The sequence below is a fragment of the Apodemus sylvaticus genome, chromosome 11 (genome assembly GCF_947179515.1).
Source record: "Apodemus sylvaticus chromosome 11, mApoSyl1.1, whole genome shotgun sequence".
Classification (NCBI taxonomy): domain Eukaryota; kingdom Metazoa; phylum Chordata; class Mammalia; order Rodentia; family Muridae; genus Apodemus; species Apodemus sylvaticus.
In genome coordinates, this window is record NC_067482.1 from 5,318,975 (window position 1) to 5,340,684 (window position 21,710).

The 21,710-nt window shown below is 40.5% G+C and overlaps 2 protein-coding genes across 2 annotated transcripts in view; both read right to left on the minus strand.

The window, feature by feature from the left end:
* Positions 1 to 21,710, minus strand: part of LOC127696114 (ATP-binding cassette sub-family G member 3-like) — a 120,836-nt gene that overhangs the window by 79,121 nt on the left and 20,005 nt on the right. The window lies entirely within an intron of this gene.
* Positions 1 to 21,710, minus strand: part of LOC127696115 (ATP-binding cassette sub-family G member 3-like) — a 52,158-nt gene that overhangs the window by 10,443 nt on the left and 20,005 nt on the right. Inside the window, exons 8-13 of the mRNA XM_052198628.1 lie at positions 21,178 to 21,270; positions 20,021 to 20,268; positions 16,217 to 16,299; positions 13,533 to 13,622; positions 11,986 to 12,110; positions 885 to 1,039 (exon numbers count right to left, since the gene is read on the minus strand). Coding sequence (XP_052054588.1) covers positions 885 to 1,039; positions 11,986 to 12,110; positions 13,533 to 13,622; positions 16,217 to 16,299; positions 20,021 to 20,268; positions 21,178 to 21,270 — 794 coding nt within the window. The remainder of the gene's footprint in view (positions 1 to 884; positions 1,040 to 11,985; positions 12,111 to 13,532; positions 13,623 to 16,216; positions 16,300 to 20,020; positions 20,269 to 21,177; positions 21,271 to 21,710) is intronic.

A 21,710-nucleotide genomic window follows, 5' to 3' on the forward strand; every position in this document is an offset into this window, starting at 1 on the left:
CAGCCTTTGAGCAGGAATTTCAGAACTCTGCTACCACTACTTCCCACCTAGGGTGGAGTTCTAGCTCACTGTTCACCAAGGACCTGCAGTTTCCTGAGAGGCACTACCACCTGATTACAGCCACCTGTGGAGCAAGTGTACCAGCTCTACAGACCTGTTTCCAGCCTATACATTTTGAGAACCCCATTAAACTTTGAGCCTTGAGCAGAAATCATATCTTGGCTTCATGTTTCTCTCAACATCCTGGTCCTAACCCCAGCTTTCCTTCCAGGGAACCCGGTAACCTTTTTGACATAGCTGCGTGCAGCTACAGGCATGTAAGACTAAGACTGAGTAACCAGGTTTATGAAGACAAGCAGAAGTATGTTAGCACTGGAGACTGACTTACTACTGAGCACTCTGGACTCTCCACCATTTCTAATGCTCCTCAGGACACAAGGCAGTCCTGGCATAGACTCCTCCTGATGAACACTTACATTCCTATGGCACATGTTTTCCCGTTAGAAACTAGTGAATAAACCGAGCCATCTCTGCAGTGGCTAAAATGACAGCAAGTCTCTCACACCAACATGAGAGCAGGGCAGCAATCTGTTCCCTTTGTGAAGGAATCAGCCAACCACAGCACTTTACTGAAAGTCCAATATATTATGGTTTCTAATATGATCTCAAGAAATGTCTTTTAAGAACTCACCAGAAAGAGCATGCAAACTACATCACAGTAATGATAGAGCAGTAGTACAAACAGCTCCTTCTCCACAATACACCATAATAAGTTTTAACATACAGTTTCATATCCCAAGTACTGATTTATCAAGCAAGTTCCATCTCTAAGAAGGAACACAAGAGAAAATGTTTTTTTTTAGTAATACACAGTTCCCACTCACCAGCATGAACACAAAGTAGATTATCATCAGTAGTGTTGTTATAGCTGCTACATTCTCCCCAGCTCCTAAAGACAGTGACAGGGAACTGGCAGAATAAGCCAACATCATGATAGTAAATGCCATAGTGAAGAAAACCTTCACACTTGTTCTTAGTCCTAAAAAGAAAAAAGTAGGTCAGCCCGGGTACTGAGTCCAGAGAAGTGTTTGTTTTCACTTCAATCATCAAATAAACTAATATCAGTTTTATAGGCATCCTAGTACTCTGGGATCCCCAATGGCATTGTTTCCTTCCATGTGACAACATAATGTTGTCATTCAGTGTTTTAAAATACTTATTCTCTTTTTATTTGTGTGAATGTACATGTGTGTGTGAATGCATGCCACATGTGTGCAGGAGACTTTGGAAGCCAGAAGTGATCATCAGAATGTTTACTGCTGTTCTTACAATCGGTTGAAAACTATTCCATTATATGGGTACTAGGAACCAAATTTGGGGACTCTGAAAGAGTACCAAGTGCTCTTAACTGATGAGTCATCTCTCAGGAACCATCATATGGCTTTTAGACTTGCCACAAAATACCTTTCCATATAATATCTGTTTTCCTTTAGTCATAATTAAGAACAACTTATTTGTTTTCTTTTCCAATCCACATTCCTTTGAGTTAATTACAATTGCTTTAATAGAAAAATTGGGATCAGGATTGAGCTGGCAAGCTGGTTATTAATTTAATAAAAGCTATATCCCTATGGGTAAAAGCAACCTCAGTAACAAAATAATAATACAGGAAAATACAATTAAAAGGTGAAAGAAATGAATAAAATGGTTCAAGATCTGAAAACAGAAATAGAAGAAATAAAGACAATACAAACTGAGGTAATTTTGTAGATAGAAAACCTAAGAAAGAAAATGGGAACAATAAACACAAGCATCACCAATAGAATACAAGAGATGGAAGAGAGAATCTCAGATGTAGAAAATATAATTAAAAAATTGAAAGGAACATCAGTCAAAGAAAATATTAAAACTACAAAATTCCTGACACAAAGCATTCAGGATATCTGAAAAGACCTAACTTAAGAGTAATAGGAATAAAAGAAGGGGGAAGAGTCCCAGCTCCAAGGACCAGAAAATATTCTCAACATAGGTATAAAATAAAAATATCCTAACCAAGAAGAAGAGATGCCAATAAACATACAAGAAGCTAACAACAACAATTAGTTGGACTAGAATTGCCCTGCCACATAATAATCAAAATATTAAATCAAGAGAACAAAGAAAGAATATTAAAAGCTGGAATTCCTTCTGGTTTGAATCTGCTCCTTGGAACAGATCCTGTGATCCAGCCCACCCCACCCTGCCTACACCAAGAGATAGCTTGCCCCCACAATTTCTGACACCCTCAAGGTCATAGGTGAGTCCCCCTACCACCATCCAAATACCTGGCCTAACTGCAAGACATGGCCTGACTGGGATGATCCCCTCCACAAGGCCCCCTCACACCTATAGAGGACACACAAGATAGAACCTGTTGAAGGCACACCTTCACTCCTGTTTACATCTGTACCTGGGAGCAGATTTTGTACTCCAGCCCGCTTCTCAACCAGTCTACACCCATAGACAGCTTGACACTGAATCCTGTGGAGCTGAATCCTGATACAGCTAGGCTCTGATTCAGCTCCACAGATACCCTATCATACCCAGACACAGCCTGACCGAAGGAGGCCCAACATATCAGGGCTCACAGGAGGGACAGGCTCCAATCAGAGACAACAAGGCCAGTTAACACCAAAGATATCCAGATGGCAAGAGGCAAGCACAAGCACATAAGCCTGAGAAACCAACACTACTGGGGAACATCAGGACCCAGTTCTCGTACCACAGAAAGCCCTGGATACCCTAACAAATCTGGAAAGCAAGATTCTGATCTAAAATATCATCTCATGAAAATGATAAATGACCTTTAAGGAAGACACAAAACCTCACTTAAAGAAATATAGGAGAATGGAGGTGTCTGAGTTAGGGTTTGTATTGCTGTACAAATATCGTGATCAAGAAGCAAGTTGGGGAGGAAAGGATTTATTCAGCTTACAGTTGCATGTTGCTGTTTATTGCTAAATAAAGTCAGGCCTGGAAATCAAATAGGTCAAGAAATAGGAGCTGATGAAGGCATGGTACTGAAGGGCTTGCTTCCCCTGGCTTGTTCAGCTTGCTTTCTTATAGAACCCAGGACTACCATCCCAGGGATGGCATCACTGGGCCCTCTAACCATTATAACTAATTGAGAAAATGTCTTAGAGTTGTATCTCATGGAGGCATTTCCTCAAGGGAGGCTTCTTTCTCTGTGATAATCCAGCTTGTGTCAGGTTGACACACAAAACCAGCCAGGAAAACAGGTAAACAAGTAGAAGCATTTCCTTAAAGAGGAAATATATAAATCACTTAAAGAAATATGGGAAAACACAATCAAACAGGTGAAGGAATGAAACAAATTTGTCAGAATCTAAAAATGGAAATAGAAACAATAAAGAAATTACAAAGCCAGACAACCTTGGAGATGGTAGACCTAGAAAAGTGATCAGGACCTACAGATGCAAGCATCACCAATAGAATCAAAAGATAGACGAGAGACTTGCAGGCCTAGAAGAGACCGTAGAAAACACTGACACAACAGTCCATAAAAGTACAAAGTGCAAAAAGATCCTAACCCAAAACATCCTGGAAATTCAGGACAAAATGAAAAGACCAAAGCTTAGACTAATAAATAGGAATAGAAGAGGGTCAAGATTCCCAATTCATATGGCCAGTAAATATCTTCAACAACCTCATAGAAGAAATCACCCTAGCCTAAAGAAAGAGATGGCCATAAATTTGCAAGAAGCCTACAGAATGTCAAATAGATTGGACTGGAAAAGAAATTTCTCTCATCAAATAATAATCAAAACACCAAATGCAACAAACAAAAAAAAGAATATGTAAAGCAGAAAGGGAAAAAGGTCAAGTAACACATAAAGGCAGACCTATCAGAATTACATCAGACTTCTTAAAGACACTCTAAAAGCCTTGGGTAGATCTCATAGAGAACAGAAATTCCAGGCAAGGCTACCATACCCAGTAAAATGCTCAATTGCCATAGATGGATAAACCAAGTTATTACATGTCAAAAACAAATTTAAACAATATCTTTCAAGGATAATAGAAGGAAAACTCTAACACAAGTAGGTAAACCCCCCCCAAAAAACCAAGATTAATCTTCTCAAAACAAACCCACAAAAAGACAACTACACAAACATAATTCCAGCTCTAACAACAAAAATAACAGGAAGCAACAATCATTGGTTCTTACTATCTCTCAACGTCAATGGAATCAACTCTCTAATAAAAAGACATAGACTAACAGATTGGATAATTAAACATGATCCAGCATTTTGCTCCATACAGTAAATACTCAATGACAAAGACAGACATGACCTTAGAGTACAATGAGGGAAAAAATTTTACCAAGTAAGTGGTCGCAAGAAAAAAGCTGGAGCAGCCATTCTTATATCCCATAAAATAGATTTTCAACCAAAAATAATAAAAAAAAAATATGGGAAAGCACACTCCATACTCATCATAGGAAAAATCCACCAAGATGAACTTTCAGTTCTGAACATCCATGCCCAAATGCAAGGGCACCCATATTTGTAAAAGAAACCTCAGTAAAACTCAAAGCATACAATGAACCTCACACGATACTACTATGAGTCTTCAACATGCCACTCTTACTAATGGACAGATCATGGAAACAGAAACTAAACAGAGACGCAGTGAAACTAACATAAGTTATGGACCAAATGGATTTAGCAGATATCTACAGAATATCTCACCCTAAAATTAAGGAATATACCTTCTCAGTATTTCATGGTACCTACTCCAAAGTTGATCCTATTATCAGACATAAAACAAGCCTCAACAGATATAAGAAGATTGGATTAATCTCAAGCATTCTATCTAAACACCACAGATTAAGTCTGGTCGTCAATAACAACAAAAAACAACAGAAAGCCCACAAACTCATGGAAGCTGAGCAACTCTCTACTCAATGATAACTTGGTCAGGGAAGAAATAAAGAAAGAATGAAAATGAAGGCATGGCATCCTTAAAACTTATGGTTAAGAGGAAATTTCTCATCTCTGAGTGATTTCATAAAGAAATTGGGGAGATCATACATTAGCAGCCTAACAGCACATTGGAAAGCTCTGGAACAAAAAGACACAAATACAAACAAGAGAAGAAGAAGGCAGGAAATAATCAAACTCAGGGCTAAAATCAACCAATTAGAAACAGAATTATACAAAGAATCAACATAAGCAGAAGCTCGTTCTTAGAGAAAAATCGGCAAGATAGATAAACTATTAGCCAAACTAACTAAAACACACAGAGATAGTATCCAAATTAAAAATGCAAAAATGAAAAAGGAGACATAATAACAGAAACCGAGGAAATTCAAAAAAATCATCAAAACCTAATACAAAAGCCTATACTCCACAAAACTGGAAAATCTAGATGAAATGGATAATTTTCTAGACAGATATAGATTGCCAAAGTTAAATCAGGATCAGTTAAACCATCTAAACAGTCCCATAACCCCTAAGAAAATAAAAGCATTCATTAAAAGTCTCCAAAAATGAAAAGAAAAAGAAACAAAAAAATTCCAGGGCCAGATGATTTTTGTTCAGAATTCCTTTATACTTTCAAAGAAGACACAATTCCAATACTTCTCAAATTATTCCACGAAATAGAAACAGTAGGGATACTACTTATTTCGTTCTATAAAGCCATAGTATCACTGATACCTAAACTACACAAAGACCCAATAAAGAAAAAGGATGATAGACCAAGTAACTTTATGAATATCCAGGCAGAAGTACTCAATAAAATTCTTGGAAACTGAATCCAAAAATACATCAAAATGATTATTCAACAGGAACAAGTTGGGTTCATCCCAGGGATGCAGGGATAGTTTGATATACTGAATTCCATCAATATAATCCACAATATAAATAAACTCAAATGAAAAAAACCCCACATGATCATGTCATTAGACCCTGCAAAAGCCTTTGACAAAATACAACATCCCTTTATGTTAAAAGTCTTGGAATGATCACAAATTCAAGGCCCATACATAAACATAGTGAAATCTATATACAGCAAACCAACAGCCAACATCAAACTAAATGGAGAGAAACTTGAAGCAATCCCACTTAAATCAGGGACAAGACAATATTGCCTACTCTCTTCTTATCTAGTCAATATAGTATTCCAAGTTCTAGCCAGAGAAATGAGACAACAAAAAGAGGTCAAAGGGATACAAATTGGAAAAGAAGAAGTCAAAATATCACTATTTGCTGATAATATGATAGTATACATAATTGACCTCAAAAATTCTACCAGAGAACTCCTTCAGTTGATAAACAACTTCAACAAACTGACTGGATATAAAATTAACTCAAACAAATCAGTAGCCTTCCTCTACAAAAAGGATAAAGAGGCTGAGAAAGAAATTTGGGAAACAACACCCTCCACAATAGTCACAAATAATATGAAATATCCTGGTCTGACTCTAACCAAGCAAGGGAAAGTGCAGTACGACAAGAACTTCAAGTTTGTGATGAAAGAAATTGCAAAATACCTCAGAAGATGGAAAGATCTACAATGCTCATGAATTGGCAGGATTAATATAGCAAAAATTGCCATCTTAACAAAAGCAATCTATAGACATAATGAAATTGCCACCAAAATTCCAACTCAAATTTTCACAGAGACAAAAAGGCAATTCTCTACTTCATCTGGAACAACAACAACAACAACAAAAATAACATACTTCCATAGTAAAAACTATTCTCAACAATAAAAGAACTTCTGTGGGTGTCACCATGCCTGAACTCAAGCTGTACTACAGAGCAATAGTGATAAAACAAACAAACAAACAAACACACATATTAAAAAACACATGGTATTGGTACAGAGACAGACAGGTAGATCACTGGTTTAGAATGGAAGACCCAAAATAAACCTACACACCTATGGTCTTGACAACTTGATTTTGACAAAGAAGTCAAAAACATTCAGTGGGAAAAACTCAACATATTAAACAAATGGAGCTGTGTACAGAGCCATATTTGGGGGGTCATACCTTGGTAGGAACTTGACATTGGCCAAGGACAATTCCTGGCTTCCGGCAGGAATCTGCCTTTAGGACATAATAGGGAAGTAGGTTAAAGCAGGAATTTTTATCCTAGGGTGGAGAAGCTCAGTGAAGGTTAAGCTCATTGTTCCTCCAGGTCTAGAAATTCCTGAATTAAGCAGGTGACCCACCCAGCTGCCTGAGCAGTCGAGACAAGAACCTCCAAGAGAAGCTATACAACTTCCACCGGAACTCAACCTGGGAAGGGTTTGCCCAAACTGTTAAAAGGTCTGACCACCATTAAAGTTTTGGTCTTGATCAGTGAAACATTGTCCTGGACCTTCTTTCTTTTCGCCCCTTCCCCATTCATCCCTCAGCTTCTGTTCCAGCAACACAGTTCGTAATAGCTGCAGGCAGCTATGGAATACAACAGAGCTGGTTCAACTGGTGGTTAGTATGTAGAAGAATGCAAATTGACCCATTTTTATCTCCTTGTACAAAGCTTAAGTCAAAATAAATCAAGGACCTCCACATAAAACTACATATACTGAATCTAACAGAAGAGAAAGTGGGAAAGAGCCTGGAACTCATCAGCACAGGGGAAAGTTTCTTGAAAAGAACACCATAGTTCAGGCTCTAAGATCAACAATTGACAAATGGGACCTCATGTAACAAACAAAAAAATGTTTTATAAGGCAAAGGACACTGTCAATAGGAAAAAATGGCAATCTACAGATTAGGGAAAGATCTTTACCAATCCTACATCTGATAAAGAGCTAAAATCCAAAATAAACAAAGAACTCAAGAAGTTAGACTCGAAAAAACCTAATAACCCCATTAAAATTGGGGTACAGTGCTACACAATGAATGCTTAACTGAGGAATATCAAATGGCTGAGAAGCACCTAAAGAAATGGTCAACATCCTTAGTCATCAGGGAAATATAAATTGAAACAACTCTGAGATTCCACCTTGTACCAATCAGAATTTCTAAGAACAAAACTCAGGTAACAGAAGGTGCTGGCCAGGCTGTGGAGAAAGGAACACTCCTCCATTGCCTGAAGGATTGCAAGCTGGTATAACCACTTTGGAAATTAATCTAGTAGTTCCTTAAAAAGAAAATGGAAATTGTTCTTCCTGAAGATCCAGGTTCACAACTACTGGGCATATAACCAAAAGATGCTCTAACTTATAACAAGAATACATGCTCCACTACATACATAGCACCCTTATTTATATACCTAGAAGCTGGAAACAACCCAGATGTCCCTCAGCAGAAGATTGGATAAAGAAAATGTGGTACATTTACACAATAGATTACTACTCAGCTATTAAAAACAAAGACATCACAATATTTGCAAGCAAATAATTGGAAGTAGAAACTATCATCCTGAGTGAAGTAACCCAGATGCAAAAAGACACATGGTATGTACACACTTATATGTGGATATTAGCCATAAAGTACAGGACAACAATGCTATAATCCACCAACTCAATGAAACTAAGTAATAAGGACGTAAGGAAGGATGCTTGAATCTCACTCAAAAGAGGGAACAAAATAGTCATTGAAGGTGGATAGAGAGGAGGAAGAAGATAGGAGAAGGGAAGAGGAGGAAACTGGGAATAGGGATCTAATGTGGAATGGGTGGTTGGGAGAGAGCTGGGAATGAAAACAGAAATTGGTGAAGTTATTTCTGGGACTAGCTGGAGACCTGGAACTGGGGAGGACCCTTTCCATTGGAGAAATGGAAAATAAAATAGCCACTTCTAGCAACCAGTAGAAGGACTTCGATTAGAGGAAGGAGAGACATCAACCCACCCACAAAACCCTCAAAACCTTCAACCCAAAGTTTTACTGCCTAAAAGATGACCAGGGATAAACATGGATCGTGATTGAAGGAAAGGTTTACCAATGACTGGCCCATCTTGAGACATACCCCATGTAAGAGAGCCAACCCCTGGCAATACAATGATACTCTGCTGTGCTTGCACGCAGGAGCCTCCTAAGTCTCTTAAGAGGCTTCAACTAGCAATAGATAGAAATAGAGGCAGAGACCTACAGCCAAACATGAGGCAGAGCTCGGGTGGTCTTGTGGAAGAGTGGGAGATAGAATTGTGTGAGACAAAAAGGCCAGGAACACTACCAGAAGACCTCTAGAGTCAGCTAACCTGGGCCCATTGTGGCTCACAGAGACTCAACCACCAGTCAAAGAGCATTCAGGGGCTGGACCTAGGTCCCTTACTCATTTGTAGCAGATGTGCAGCTTGGATTTCGTGTGAGTCCCCAAACAAATGGGAGCAGGGGCTTTCTCTAACTCTGTTACCTGTCACTGCATCCCTTTGCCCAAACTGGACAGCCTTGTTGGGCCTCAATTGTAGAGAATGACCTTAGTCCTGTTGTGATGGATGTCCCAGGGTGGTGTGATACCCAAGATCGGCTTCCCCTTCTCTGAGGAGTATGGGATGGGGTAATGGGAGGAAGAATTTTTAAGGGTGGGACTAGAAGGAGAGGAAGGATGGGGGACTGTGATTGCAATGTAAAGTGAATGGATAAATTAATAAAAAAGAAAACGAAAGTCTTCCATTGGTTGATCATGTAGACAAGCCTATGGGAACATTTTCTTGCTGAATGATTTATGTGGCAGGTTTTAGACAACAGTGGATGATGACACCTCTGGGCTGCTGGTCCTGAGTTCTATAAGACAGCAGGCTGAGCAAGCCTTTAGGAGCAAGACAGTAAGCAGCACTCCCTTGTGGCCTCTGCTCCAGCGCCTGCCTCCAGGCTCCTGGCTTGAGCTCCTGCTCTGACTTCCCTTTTTGACATGCACTGAGCCATGAGATGAGATTAAACACTTTCCTCCCAGTTGGCCCTGGCCATGGCTATCAGCACAGAAATAAAAAGCCAACAAAGGCAAGGATTAAGCAACACTGCAGTGATGTTAATAACTAGAGGATGGGAGGGCGCCTCCAACTTTATTTTTCCCTAGCAAATCATGCAGCAGCTATGGAGGAGGACAGTGAGTTTCATAAGCTGATTCATAATCTTTATGGAGCTGATAAATTAGTAGTACATAGTCATGTGTTTTTATAATAGTCACAGGAAAACAAGTTGAGGTCTGGGGGAGCTGAATTCCATGCCTAATTTTTTTTTTTAAAAAAAGGTTATTACTATAATCGTGTATCATATATGAGTGTGGGTGTGTTATGTATCATGGTGTGCACATGTCATGGTGTGCATGTGCCATGGCGTGCATTTGGTATGGTGTGCATGTGCAATGGTGTTCATGTGTCATGGCTTGCTTGTGCCATGGTGTGCATGTGTCATGGTGTGTATTTGTTATGGTGTGCATGTGCAATGGTGTTCATGTGTCATGGCTTGCTTGTGCCATGGTGTGCATGTGTCATGGTGTGCATGTGCCATGGTGTGCATTTGTTATGGTGTGCATGTGCAATGGTGTTCATGTGTCATGGTTTGCTTGTGCCATGGTGTGCATGTGTCAGGATGTGCAAGTGTCATGGTATTCCTGTGTCATGGTGTGCATGTGTCATACTGTGCATGTGCTATGGAATCCATGTGTCATGGTGTGCATGTGTTATGGCTATGCGAGTGTCATGGTATTCTTGTGTCATGGTGTGCATGTATGTGGTGAATGACGGATTTCAGTGGTGATTGTGTCTTCTGCTGTAGATTTTAAGAATGGAACTCAGATTGTCAGGCTTGTAGAACAAACATATTTACCCATAAGGCATTCATTCCATGACCTAAATAACTGACTCTGGATAATACATCTCTTACTTATAACAACAAGGCTAAGGTTTAGCAGTACTTGCTTATGAAAGAGGTGTGTGTGTGTCTGTCTGTCTGTTTGAGAGAGAGAGAGAGAGAGAGAGAGAGAGACTGTATGTGCCTGTGTTTTTGTGCAACTGTAAGTGAATATGTGTGAGTATGTCTATGCCTATGTGTGAATTGAATTTTCTCTTTTTCTGCCAATTTTACTGTAAAGTGTGAACCCTAAGACCTGGAGCCTACACATAGCCTTTGCGACACTGCCCTCAAGTCAATTCTTATTGGTGTATAAAGATGCCAACAGTCGATAGGTGGGCAGAAGAGTTGGGGTTTCGATTTCATGGGAAGAGGAAGATCACAAGAAGAAAGAATGTGCAGGAGAAGAGGACGGTGAGGTCACCATGAGTTAAGGATCAAGACAGCACAGCCCTAAGGAGCCCAATCAGAGCTAAGAGTGGCCCAGATGGAGCATAGTAAACAGTAAGCAAAAACTCAGGGTTTTTGATAGGAAAGTTGACCCTAACAGCAGGGAAGATAGACTGCTGCCCATCTATTGTTTAGGGGTTATTGTTAATATAAAGACTGTGAATCTTTCTTTCACCCCAGAAGTCAATAACCAGAAGCTAGATAGAAACCATGGGCAGGGGTTAAATTATCTCTACAACATGTGTGTGAGTATGTCTGGGTATATGTGTGAGCGTGTGTGTATATGTGTGTGTGACTGTGTGACTATGTGTTTGTGTGAGTAAGTATATACTTGAGTGTGTGTGTGTTTTGTGTATAAGTGTGTGCATCTCAGGGTTAGTGAATATGTGATTTGGTGTATTTGTGTGTGTTTCTGTGTGTATGCAACAATATATATGGATAGCTATCTAATAAATGATTTTGCTCTAATGGCACTGACTCAAATGTGAGATTTATTTCTACATTAGTTATAATACACAGAATCTCTTAGTAGAAATGCAGTTTCATTAACAGCTTTTGAAGCTCCTTGTGAACACATCTTGGAGACTTTACTCATACTGAATACCGGTTTCAGATATCACACAGTGGAGACATGCTTTTCTATTTAAAGGCTTGTCAAAGATGTAAGAACCAAAATGTGCTCCCTCAAGACTAAAGACACATTCTCTGGCTTTGTTACTTACCTGCTGTGACATATGTTATCAGAGTAAATACAGTACTTGGCAACAGCCTCCTGGGTATTAGCTCAGCCAGCAATTTCCCGAAGAAATAGGATGACACTGTGTAGTATCCACTGCTATGCTCATGTCTACAGAAACAAAAGGCTTCATTACACATCCTTAGGTTAGCCCAGCAAGCACAGGTGGGATGCTGGCTACCCTGACTGCTGATACCACAGGGAGCTATGAGGACAGTGTCCCTGTGCTCCCGGCTGACTCCCATACACCTCCCCATCTTAGAACCAGCATTCCTAGGCCACCATCCTTATGGCATCCTCACTGTGATCCCATCAGAGAAATCCCCTGTTTGGTCCACTAGGCCACAGAACAGCCCTGCAGGGAAACCGTCCAATGTCCCCACTCTCCTCAGAGACTCTGCTCCTCAGAGGCTTGATCTCTGAGGTACCTAAGCCCTCAGTACCTCATCTTAGACAGTGGTCATGGAGACTCCTGTTATCCCCTTCTTATGAAGAAGGTGACACTAGTCCTCTGAGGTCACCCTGCAGCCACTAACTTTTTCTCTTCTGTATCTCTCACCTTAGGGTAGACGTCTTCCTTCAATAATCTCACTTTACAACCATGAACCCTCACCAACTACCACACCTAGTCTGTCTTCTTCCTGGCACCTATCCCTAAGCCATTCCAAACTCCAAGCTCTTCCCCTGCCAATGTCCTCATACCATTTCTGATTTTATTTTATTTTATTTTATTTTATTTTATTTTATTTTATTTTATTTTTGAGAAATGACCACTAGTGCCAGCTGGCCTCAAAATCCATATGTAGCCAAAATGACCATCCCCCTGCCCCACACCCAAATGCTTGGATTATAGGAATGTCTCCATGCTGAGGTTTATGTGGTACTGTGAATGTACCCCTAGGTTTAATGGGTGCTAAGCAAGCAATCTACCACGTGAGCTATGACCTCAGTTTCCTCTAATGATTCTTTCCTTGGCATGCACTTGCAGGTAAATGTTGCCCAGCTTTGAAAGGCCACTAGGGAAATCTTCTTCCATGTTTGAGAAGCCCAAGAGATCAGACAGTAGTTCACTATAGAGCATCTGCTGGATCTTTCTGGCCCTTCACCAAGGGGGCTGCACACTCTCATTCTTGTGCCGCTTTACCTCTCCAGATCCAATTTGCTGCTAAACACTTGAGTTCTATCAAAAACTGGACATCTTTTGGGGGACGGGATTCTTGAATGAACTACGATTATCATCCCCCTACTAGCACTGAGACCTGGTGACCACACCCCAACTTTGAAACTTCCACTGAGCTGCAGATACCTCTACTCTTGAATTCCCTCCTATTTCTTCAGTTAATATTTGTAATCTCAATATATACTTCAAAATACATGATGGCACATGACAAACATAAGAATTCATTATTTGTTAAACAAATAAGGAGAAAGAAAAAATACTGGTAATTCATGAGATAAAGTTCTAGGCTGAGCTATGAATATAATCAACTTGATTAGTAGCTGTGGATGCCTGGTGCAGCAGGGGCTACTCACAGAAAGCGATCCCTGTCAATCACAAATAGCTCCCCCGCAGTCACACTTGTCATACACTGGAAGCCTGTGAGCAGGAGGATCAGGACAGCTCTGCAGTGAGAGAATGGAGACAAACGCAAATGTCAAATTCAATATTTGGATGGTTTCTTTCCAAGAAAGCTTGTCCTGCAAATTAAGTGACATTGCTCAGGTTTTTTAAAAGCAAAACAACAACCAAACCGCCACAAACAACAATAACAACAAAACTAAAAGCAGGGCAGAGAGATGGATTAGCAGTAAAGAGTACTTGTTGGTCTAGAAAAGCATGAATGTTTAGTTCCCAAAACCCATATGGTCCACAGTCATCTGTCACTCCAATTCTAGAGACCCAGTTGGGGTCCAGGAACAGCCTAACAAACATCACGAACACTGATCTCAGTCACACAGGGTTAGATTATTGAGCATATGCCGCAGGACGGACTGATCAGGGCCATGGTCTAGATTTCGCAATGGAACCATGACCCAGAGTTAAGATCCTACAGGGGTTTTATGGTCAGAATTCACAAACATCTGTGCCAAGCTATTCTACCAATCAGGATTTATGGATAGGGGATTTCCTTAGGAAGATGTCTTTGTTGTACACTTATACTGTTCCCATTGCTTGGGGTTTTCAACTGTGGCAGGGGACTTGCTTTGTCTAATATTCATGTCCTAACTTGTCTACCAATATGGGACTTCTATAACATTGATTGCCAATGAAAATGTGAGTTCCAAGGGTGGTCTTGGGAAGTTAAACTTTACTTGATCAAGTTCCAAATATTTTCTTATATTGGTGCAAGTATGTCTCTTAGGTTGGGGTCCATGCCAGGGCAGCTTATACTTAACAGCTTACACCTAAGTGCAGGAAATGCTATTGGGTAGTAGGTTCATGTCCACGCATATTGTGGACAATTATACAAAATGGCTCTACTAACTTATACTGTGCTTGGTTTCCAAGGGCCCAGAATAAGTATTCAACCTTGACATTAGAAATGTTCTTAGTAATAGCAGAAACCTATGAGAAAGTTTCCTTTTAATGGCAGGCAATCAAGTAACAGTTACCTAGGCCTTAGCATTTTACCTAGACACTAGCATTCCATTTAGGCCTTATTATGTTACCAGGGTCCTAACAATACAATACTCTTTTCTGAACTACACAAGCCACAGCACACACACATGCTGCATGTACACTGCCATAGGCAAACACTCATATACATAAATTTAAGTATTAAGGGATAAAAGAAGGGAAATGTAGAGCTACAGACAAAGTTCAGGAACTGTGAGGCCAGTGAGGTATTCACCTTCTCTGTCCCCACTGCAGTGATTGACATGGGTCCTCTACAATCCAACAGTTTGAAAATGTGTGGGAAGCCATCCTGAGCTATTCGGACTTATGCTTACTCATGGCCCTAAGGTGGAGGCTGCTAAAATTTGAGAACAATTAACTAGAGCCTTCCAAATGAGCTAACGGTGCGAGAAGATTCCCGAGAATACCACAAGATGTTCCTGTCCTAACCGCAGAATGTTCCTGCCAGCGTTAACTCCGGGTGTTCCCTCCTGATGACCAGATGACCTCTTCGCTTCCTGCTTCCATCCCTAGGGGTGTCTCTGCCCTTCCCTCCTTTGTCTGGTGTGAAGGTTAATTCCTTCTCTGTAAGCTTTAAATCCCACTTACCTCCCTGACATTAAATGAAGCCTTGACACAACCCAGACTGACTCTGATTTTGTTAGCGTGCTTGGCTTCCCTTCTCTCTTCCCCCCATTTTTGACCCTCAGGTAGTGCCCCTTCAGGACCCGGGAATAACTGGACCTGCTGGACGGGTCAAAAATGGTTCTGATATACTGATATACTGATCTTAGAGTGTGTCTTTGGGGAGTTAATTAGCTTTAGATGAAATGATGAGAGTGGAGCCCCACGGTGTGGCCTGTGTCCTCATAGGGGAAGACTCAGGAATGCAAACTCTGCCATGAGGGGCCCCGAGAGAAGGGGCCCAGACAGGAAGCACCCATGACAGAACGCTCCCCTTAGACTCTCACACTGCAGTGTGGAGACACATCTACTTTTAAATCCACTGAGCCTGTGGTATTCAGTCAGGCCCAAACAAAGTGTGTGTGTGTGTGTGTGTGTGTGTGTGTGTGTGTGTGTGTGTGTGTGTGTGTGCCTGATGGTCCTTTTCTTTTTTCTCTCTGGCTCACAGAGAGTTTATAAACTGAGCTGAAACTGAAGCAGTGAGGGGCCCGTAATCCAGAGAGAAAAGAGCCCAGTGTCTAAGCTTTTTTTTTTTTTTTATCTCTTGCTGCTATCAACAGGAATTCAGTTGGAAGCCAGTGGCTTTTGGGGGGTTCTTCTACCAGAGCTATGGGACTCCATGTAGGAATGTGAAAATTGCCCTTCCTGTATAATGTGGTGATAATCTGAATCAGATGAAGCTGCACCACACACACACACACACACACACACACACACACACACACAAACCCTTGAAATGCGACCTGAGCTGAGTGATGTGTAAATACTCATTCCATCCTCACACAAACGTGAAACGGTGAGCTGTGCTGCTCAGCGCACAGTGGACACCACACTCCGCCGCACTTACTCTGTTCTTGTTGTGAATTCCAGTTCTGACATGCTTGAACAAAATGACAGCATGTTCTCATTGGCTTACCTTGTCTGAAGTTCAGTACAAACATTCTGTAGGAGACGGAAAGTGGTACCCACAACCGCCGCCAATGTGACATTGATAATTACCTTCCAAAAAAATAGAGGGAAAAAGTTAAACTTCCACAGGGAGTAAGTAGTATTAACATATTTAAAGATATATAATTTTCTAAGCAGTAATCTATAGTGAAATAAATACTATATTTTGGCAGGAGTGACTGGGCGAATATAAAATGTGCATGATAACAGACTGTTAGGATGTTAAAGTGAAAATCGAGAGCCCTGCAATGTGAGGCTCTGTCATCATTTAGTGTGTTGTGGCCCCAAGGATAGAGTCACATTAATCAGGACACAGCAACAGTGTGACAATGTATAGTTTATTAAATGTTACAGGCATGCAGATTAAATTTTCCCACAGCTTCTGTTTCTCAAGCAACAGTTTATCTTGTTTTATGGTGACCCAATCCTGCTTGCAGACTGAGAAATCTGTCTGCAGTACATCTCATTGATATATGGCTTAGTATAATGATAAACAAAATAAGTTTCTCATGAGAAAATGAACAAAAAGGCCGCTTCCTCAGACATGCAGCTTGGTCAAATATCATCAAAAGAGACACGGAAGGACACTGGTCAAAAGAAAAACACACCAAGAAGAACTCTCAATCCTGAACATCTATTCTCCAAATGCAAGGGCACCCTCATTCATAAAAGAAACTTTACTAAAGCTCAAAACACACACTGCACCTAACACAATAATTGTGGGTGACTTCAACACTCCATTCTCCTCAACGGACCGATCAGGAAAACAGAAACTAAACAGGGACACAGTGAAACTAATTAAAGCTTTTGACCAATTAGATTTAACGTATATAGAACATTTCATCTTAAAGCAAAAGAATATACCTTTTTCTCAGCACCTCATGGTACCTTCTCCAAAATCGATCATATACTTGGTCACAAGACAGACCTCAACAAATATAAGAAGAAAAGATAGAAAAGAGAGGCATGGGATTATTTCCATCTTCTGCCTATTGACCCAAGTTCTCCTGTATTTCTTTAAGTGATTTTTGCATTTCCTCCTTATTGGCTTCTATCTTTTGACCCATATTCTCCTGAATTTCTTTAAGTGTTTTTTGTGTTTCCCTTGTAAGGGCTTATAACTTTTGATCTGTTTTCTCCTGAATTTCTTTATTTATGTCCTTCATGTGTTCCTCTAACAGCATCATGACCACTGATTTTAAATCCAAATCTTATTTTTCTGGTGTGTTGGGGTATACAGGACTTGCTCTTGTTGGAGAATTGGGTTCAGATGCTGCCATATTGCCTTGATTTCTGTTGGTAATGTTCCTACGTTTGCCTTTTGCCATCTAGTTATCTCTGGCGTTAGCTGGTCCTGTTGTCACTGGCTGGTGCTTGAACCTCCTGTGAGCCTGTAAGGCTATTTCCATACTCCTGGGTGATTGGGTTTCCCCTGGCACAGATTGCTGATGTGCTGCCCTCCTTTTGGGTGCTGTTGGAGCTCTGGTGTGTCCTGTCCCAAGCAATGTTATACTTGGGTTGTCTGTGTGAACCGAACCTGGTGTTACCCCTCTGCTCTGTCAGGGAGCGAAGAAGGCACAGGTCACAGAGCACAGGACCCATGCCTGGCTGGCACACAGATGAACGCCAATCTGCCCAGATCCTGGGCACAGGTGGCAGCCCGCAGCTTGGCAGTCTGCGTCCCCAGAGATCTTAGACTCGGGATATCTGAGTACCTGGGGTCTCCTGTCCAGTCCGACTGGGAGCGAAGATGGCAGCTGCCTCCCTTGCCAATCTTAAATATCCACTCTCCAGACATTCTTTTAAAAATTGATGGTCTCTGGTCTTCTAGCTCTCTAACTATACTAAATACTTGCAGATAACATCTAAACAGTTCTAAAAAACTTTCTTGCTCATTCTATGGTTTTTAAAAAAAATGCTGGATTCTTTTCTCTTTAACTTTGTGCTTTATTAAACGTTATAACTCTTTGTAAACTTAACTCTTTCTTAACATTTATTGCTTTAATAAACACTAATATCAGGTAGTTTAACATACTGTTTAACAGCTGGGAATTCAGTGAAAGGATTTATTACTGTTGCTCCATTTAAGGAAAGGAAAAGAATTAAGATGCTGTGTACTGGCAAATATGCACAGACACATATACAGACACTCAGACACTCACACCCTCTTGTCCAGCCAATAACAATCAACCCCACAAATATTCATGCATGTTTACATACAGACACATATACCTATAAAACATGAACTTACACATCATGAGTTTTTACCAAATGCTATGAAAGAGAAATGTAAGGGATAGATTAAGCTTATTCCGTTTCCCTTAATAGATAAATTTTTGAATAAGCAATGGAGATTTTAACAAGGCTTACTCACCAAAGATTTCAACCCTCCTGAAAAACTTCCCATGCACAAGAAATAAGTAAATAAAATCTCATAATATTGAATCATTGTGGACCAATGAATAACTCAATTTGATGAATGTAACTCACCTTTTTTCTAATCACATCAAATCTTTCCATTTCAAAGAAATAGGACAGAAAAAAATGCCCCTTTTATGACAGAAATTCCAAAGTATAAAGATCGAAGTGTTTGGAACACCTGACAGAATAATTAAAACAATAACATACTCACACAGAGAGAAGGAAAGGCAGCAACATTTGAATGTGAAAAGGCTGTACACATGTGGGGTTCATTGTACCCAACAACTGGCCATCTTTCAGTGTTCAACAGAAACTAAAGTCTGATAATAAAGTACCATCCCACAGTAACCGGGTAAACTGACTATAAAGGTTGTACAGGGGTAGGAATCCACAACAGTGTACTTGCCCTCTAATGGCTAAGACCCCAAGATAACCAATAGATAACAGCAGAATCATCATCATCAATGCAAATGAATACATTTTGGCCCAAAGTAAGCTGGGAGAACTATATTTCTGAGACATTCATGTTAAAATAACAGCAACTTAAGGCTGGATGACCATTGTTATGGAGACAGTTTATAAAGCAAAGGAGAGAGTGCCCTCCTCCCAGGTCCCAGTTAGCAGACAGGGAGGGGCCTGGTCAAGTCTGGCTGCACTGTGTATAAACTGCTCTCTTTGAGTAGCTACAGCTTTCAAACACCAGCCTCCACAGGTAAGGAAATGAGGAAACAGCACTCCAGAGCAGGCTCACGCTCAGGCAGTAGATGCACAGGCTCCCCTCAGGGGTTCAATGGCATCATTTCCTCACAGCCTGATTTCAGCTACAGACCAACCCTTCTTTCCCTCCCTTTCTCCAGCCATCACCACCCCTTCTCCACTTAAACTTTCTCCAAAGTCTGGTCTTCCATGTGACATGCTACAGGTTTTATGTTTGTGCAGGTACCACCTACCTACCCACATGGAGAGTTGCTTCAGGAAAAAGCCTTTGTGCTCACTTAACTCAGGCCTGTACTTGGCCTTGAAGATGTGCTGGTGAATTGAAGAATACAGCTGACAGGAACTCCCAAGTGTGCCTCTCATTACTTTATGCAACTGTTGAATTAAATTTCCTTCATGGATTAGTTCTTACAGTCCCCTAAGTAAAAAGCAACCACTAAACACGTTTTCTGTAAGTATGAAGTTAATCATGTTCTAGTGGCTGTGGTGAACATTTCTACATGACAAGTACAGAGGGGCCACAAACACACGGACAGTAGGAGAAGGCAAGTGTGCCCTGGAAGTCACCAACACAGACACAAATCGTCCCCATTTGAGTTTTTCACAATGTATTTAAGATAATTCATCAGATTACCTGAATCACAGTGACCCATGGAAAACCCTTGTAATTTTGGAATGATCGCCAGGTTGTCCACCTGAGCTGATGCCAGAAGGGGGTGGCACATGTGGTCTCCAAGGCTGAGCTCCTCTCCAGGTTCTGTTCCCCCAAGAGTTGATCCAGTTGGATTCTTGTGTCACTGTGTAACGGGGACTGGGCATACATATTGGCCAATTTTTCTTTGACTTGATACTGTCTCTCAAAATGCCCTTTATGTTCATCAGCTTTGGGATAAAAATGGATAAAGAGACAGCTACAATAATTTGACTCATTTTGTGAGACACTTTTCAGAAATAACACATAAGTTATATACTTGCTTTTCTTTGATATTATTTCATGTAACCTACACCGACCTCAAAGGTGCTATGTAGCCAGGGGTGACATCAGTCTTTGCCTGGTCCACCTGATCCTGTGACTCAAGTGCTCTGATCATTGACAACCACCTTCACACTTGGGTATGTAGCACAAGAACCAAACTCAAGGCTTTGTGCCTGCTAGGCAAGTATTCTAGCTGAACTGTGTACTCAGCCCACAAATTTTGGGAATGAAACAATTGCTACTGTGCAATTCCTTTATCTACTAGAAGAGCATCCCTAACTGACCTGACTACTGTCATTGTTTCATGGACAAAGCAAACAGAATGGCCTTTTCCATTCTGGATTCTAATTCTTAACAAAGGCTTCTTTCCCACATGAATCTATACTTCTTAATATAAAGGTTTGGTTCTTGCTTTCTGCCACATACAAATATCTGAACTGCCAATTTTTTTTTTATTTTTGAACTGATATAAACAAAGCCAGGCATAGTGGCATAGCCCTGTAATGCCTGTACTTGAGAGCTGAGACAGAAAGAGCACAGATGGAAGGGCAGCCTGCTCACCCAAGCAAACTTTATCTAAAACAGTACAAGCACAATATGACAAGCAATGAGTGCATTTACTTTCTAATAGAAATTTCCATTATTACTAACAATATTATTTAAATGTTTTTTCATAAATTAAATCAAAAGCACCTACTACTGACCAACAGCAAAGTCTATCATCTAATTTTAGGACACTTAATTAACATAAAAATCTAGCTGTGTTTAAATGAAATCAGTTAGGCAACATGGTTGACTCTAAGAGATTCACATACCTTCTTGACATTCTTCCTCTGTGTCAGAGAAACTGCCATTAATGATGTCCAGGAAGAAGTCTGCAGGGTTGTTGTGAGACTCATATTTGTAACCTACAAAAAAATGTAGCCCAAGTATAAGAATGTGAGGATAATTTCTCAGAGAGGGGAGAGAGGAAGGAAGACACAATCTAACTTCTTCCTCTTCTTGCTAGTTCCCTTCACTAACTTACCCTTTCCTTTTATATCCACTCATAATATTTCAGCAATCACTGTTCCCCAGCCAGATGTGGGTGTTTATGCTGATACCATCTACACTTATGTACATATACAATAAATAGACATAGACTAGATACAGACATAGACTATATATGGACATAGACTATATATAGACAATAGATGTAGACTAGACAGAGACATGTGAACTCTTCCTGTGGAACAAACTTTGAACTCAGTTTAAGCTTTCATTGGACCCCATAGATCCACCATGCTTCCATAATTTTTTGGTTGTTTGTTTTGTTTTTAGTAGAATGTAAAATCTTGGCTCTTAGTGT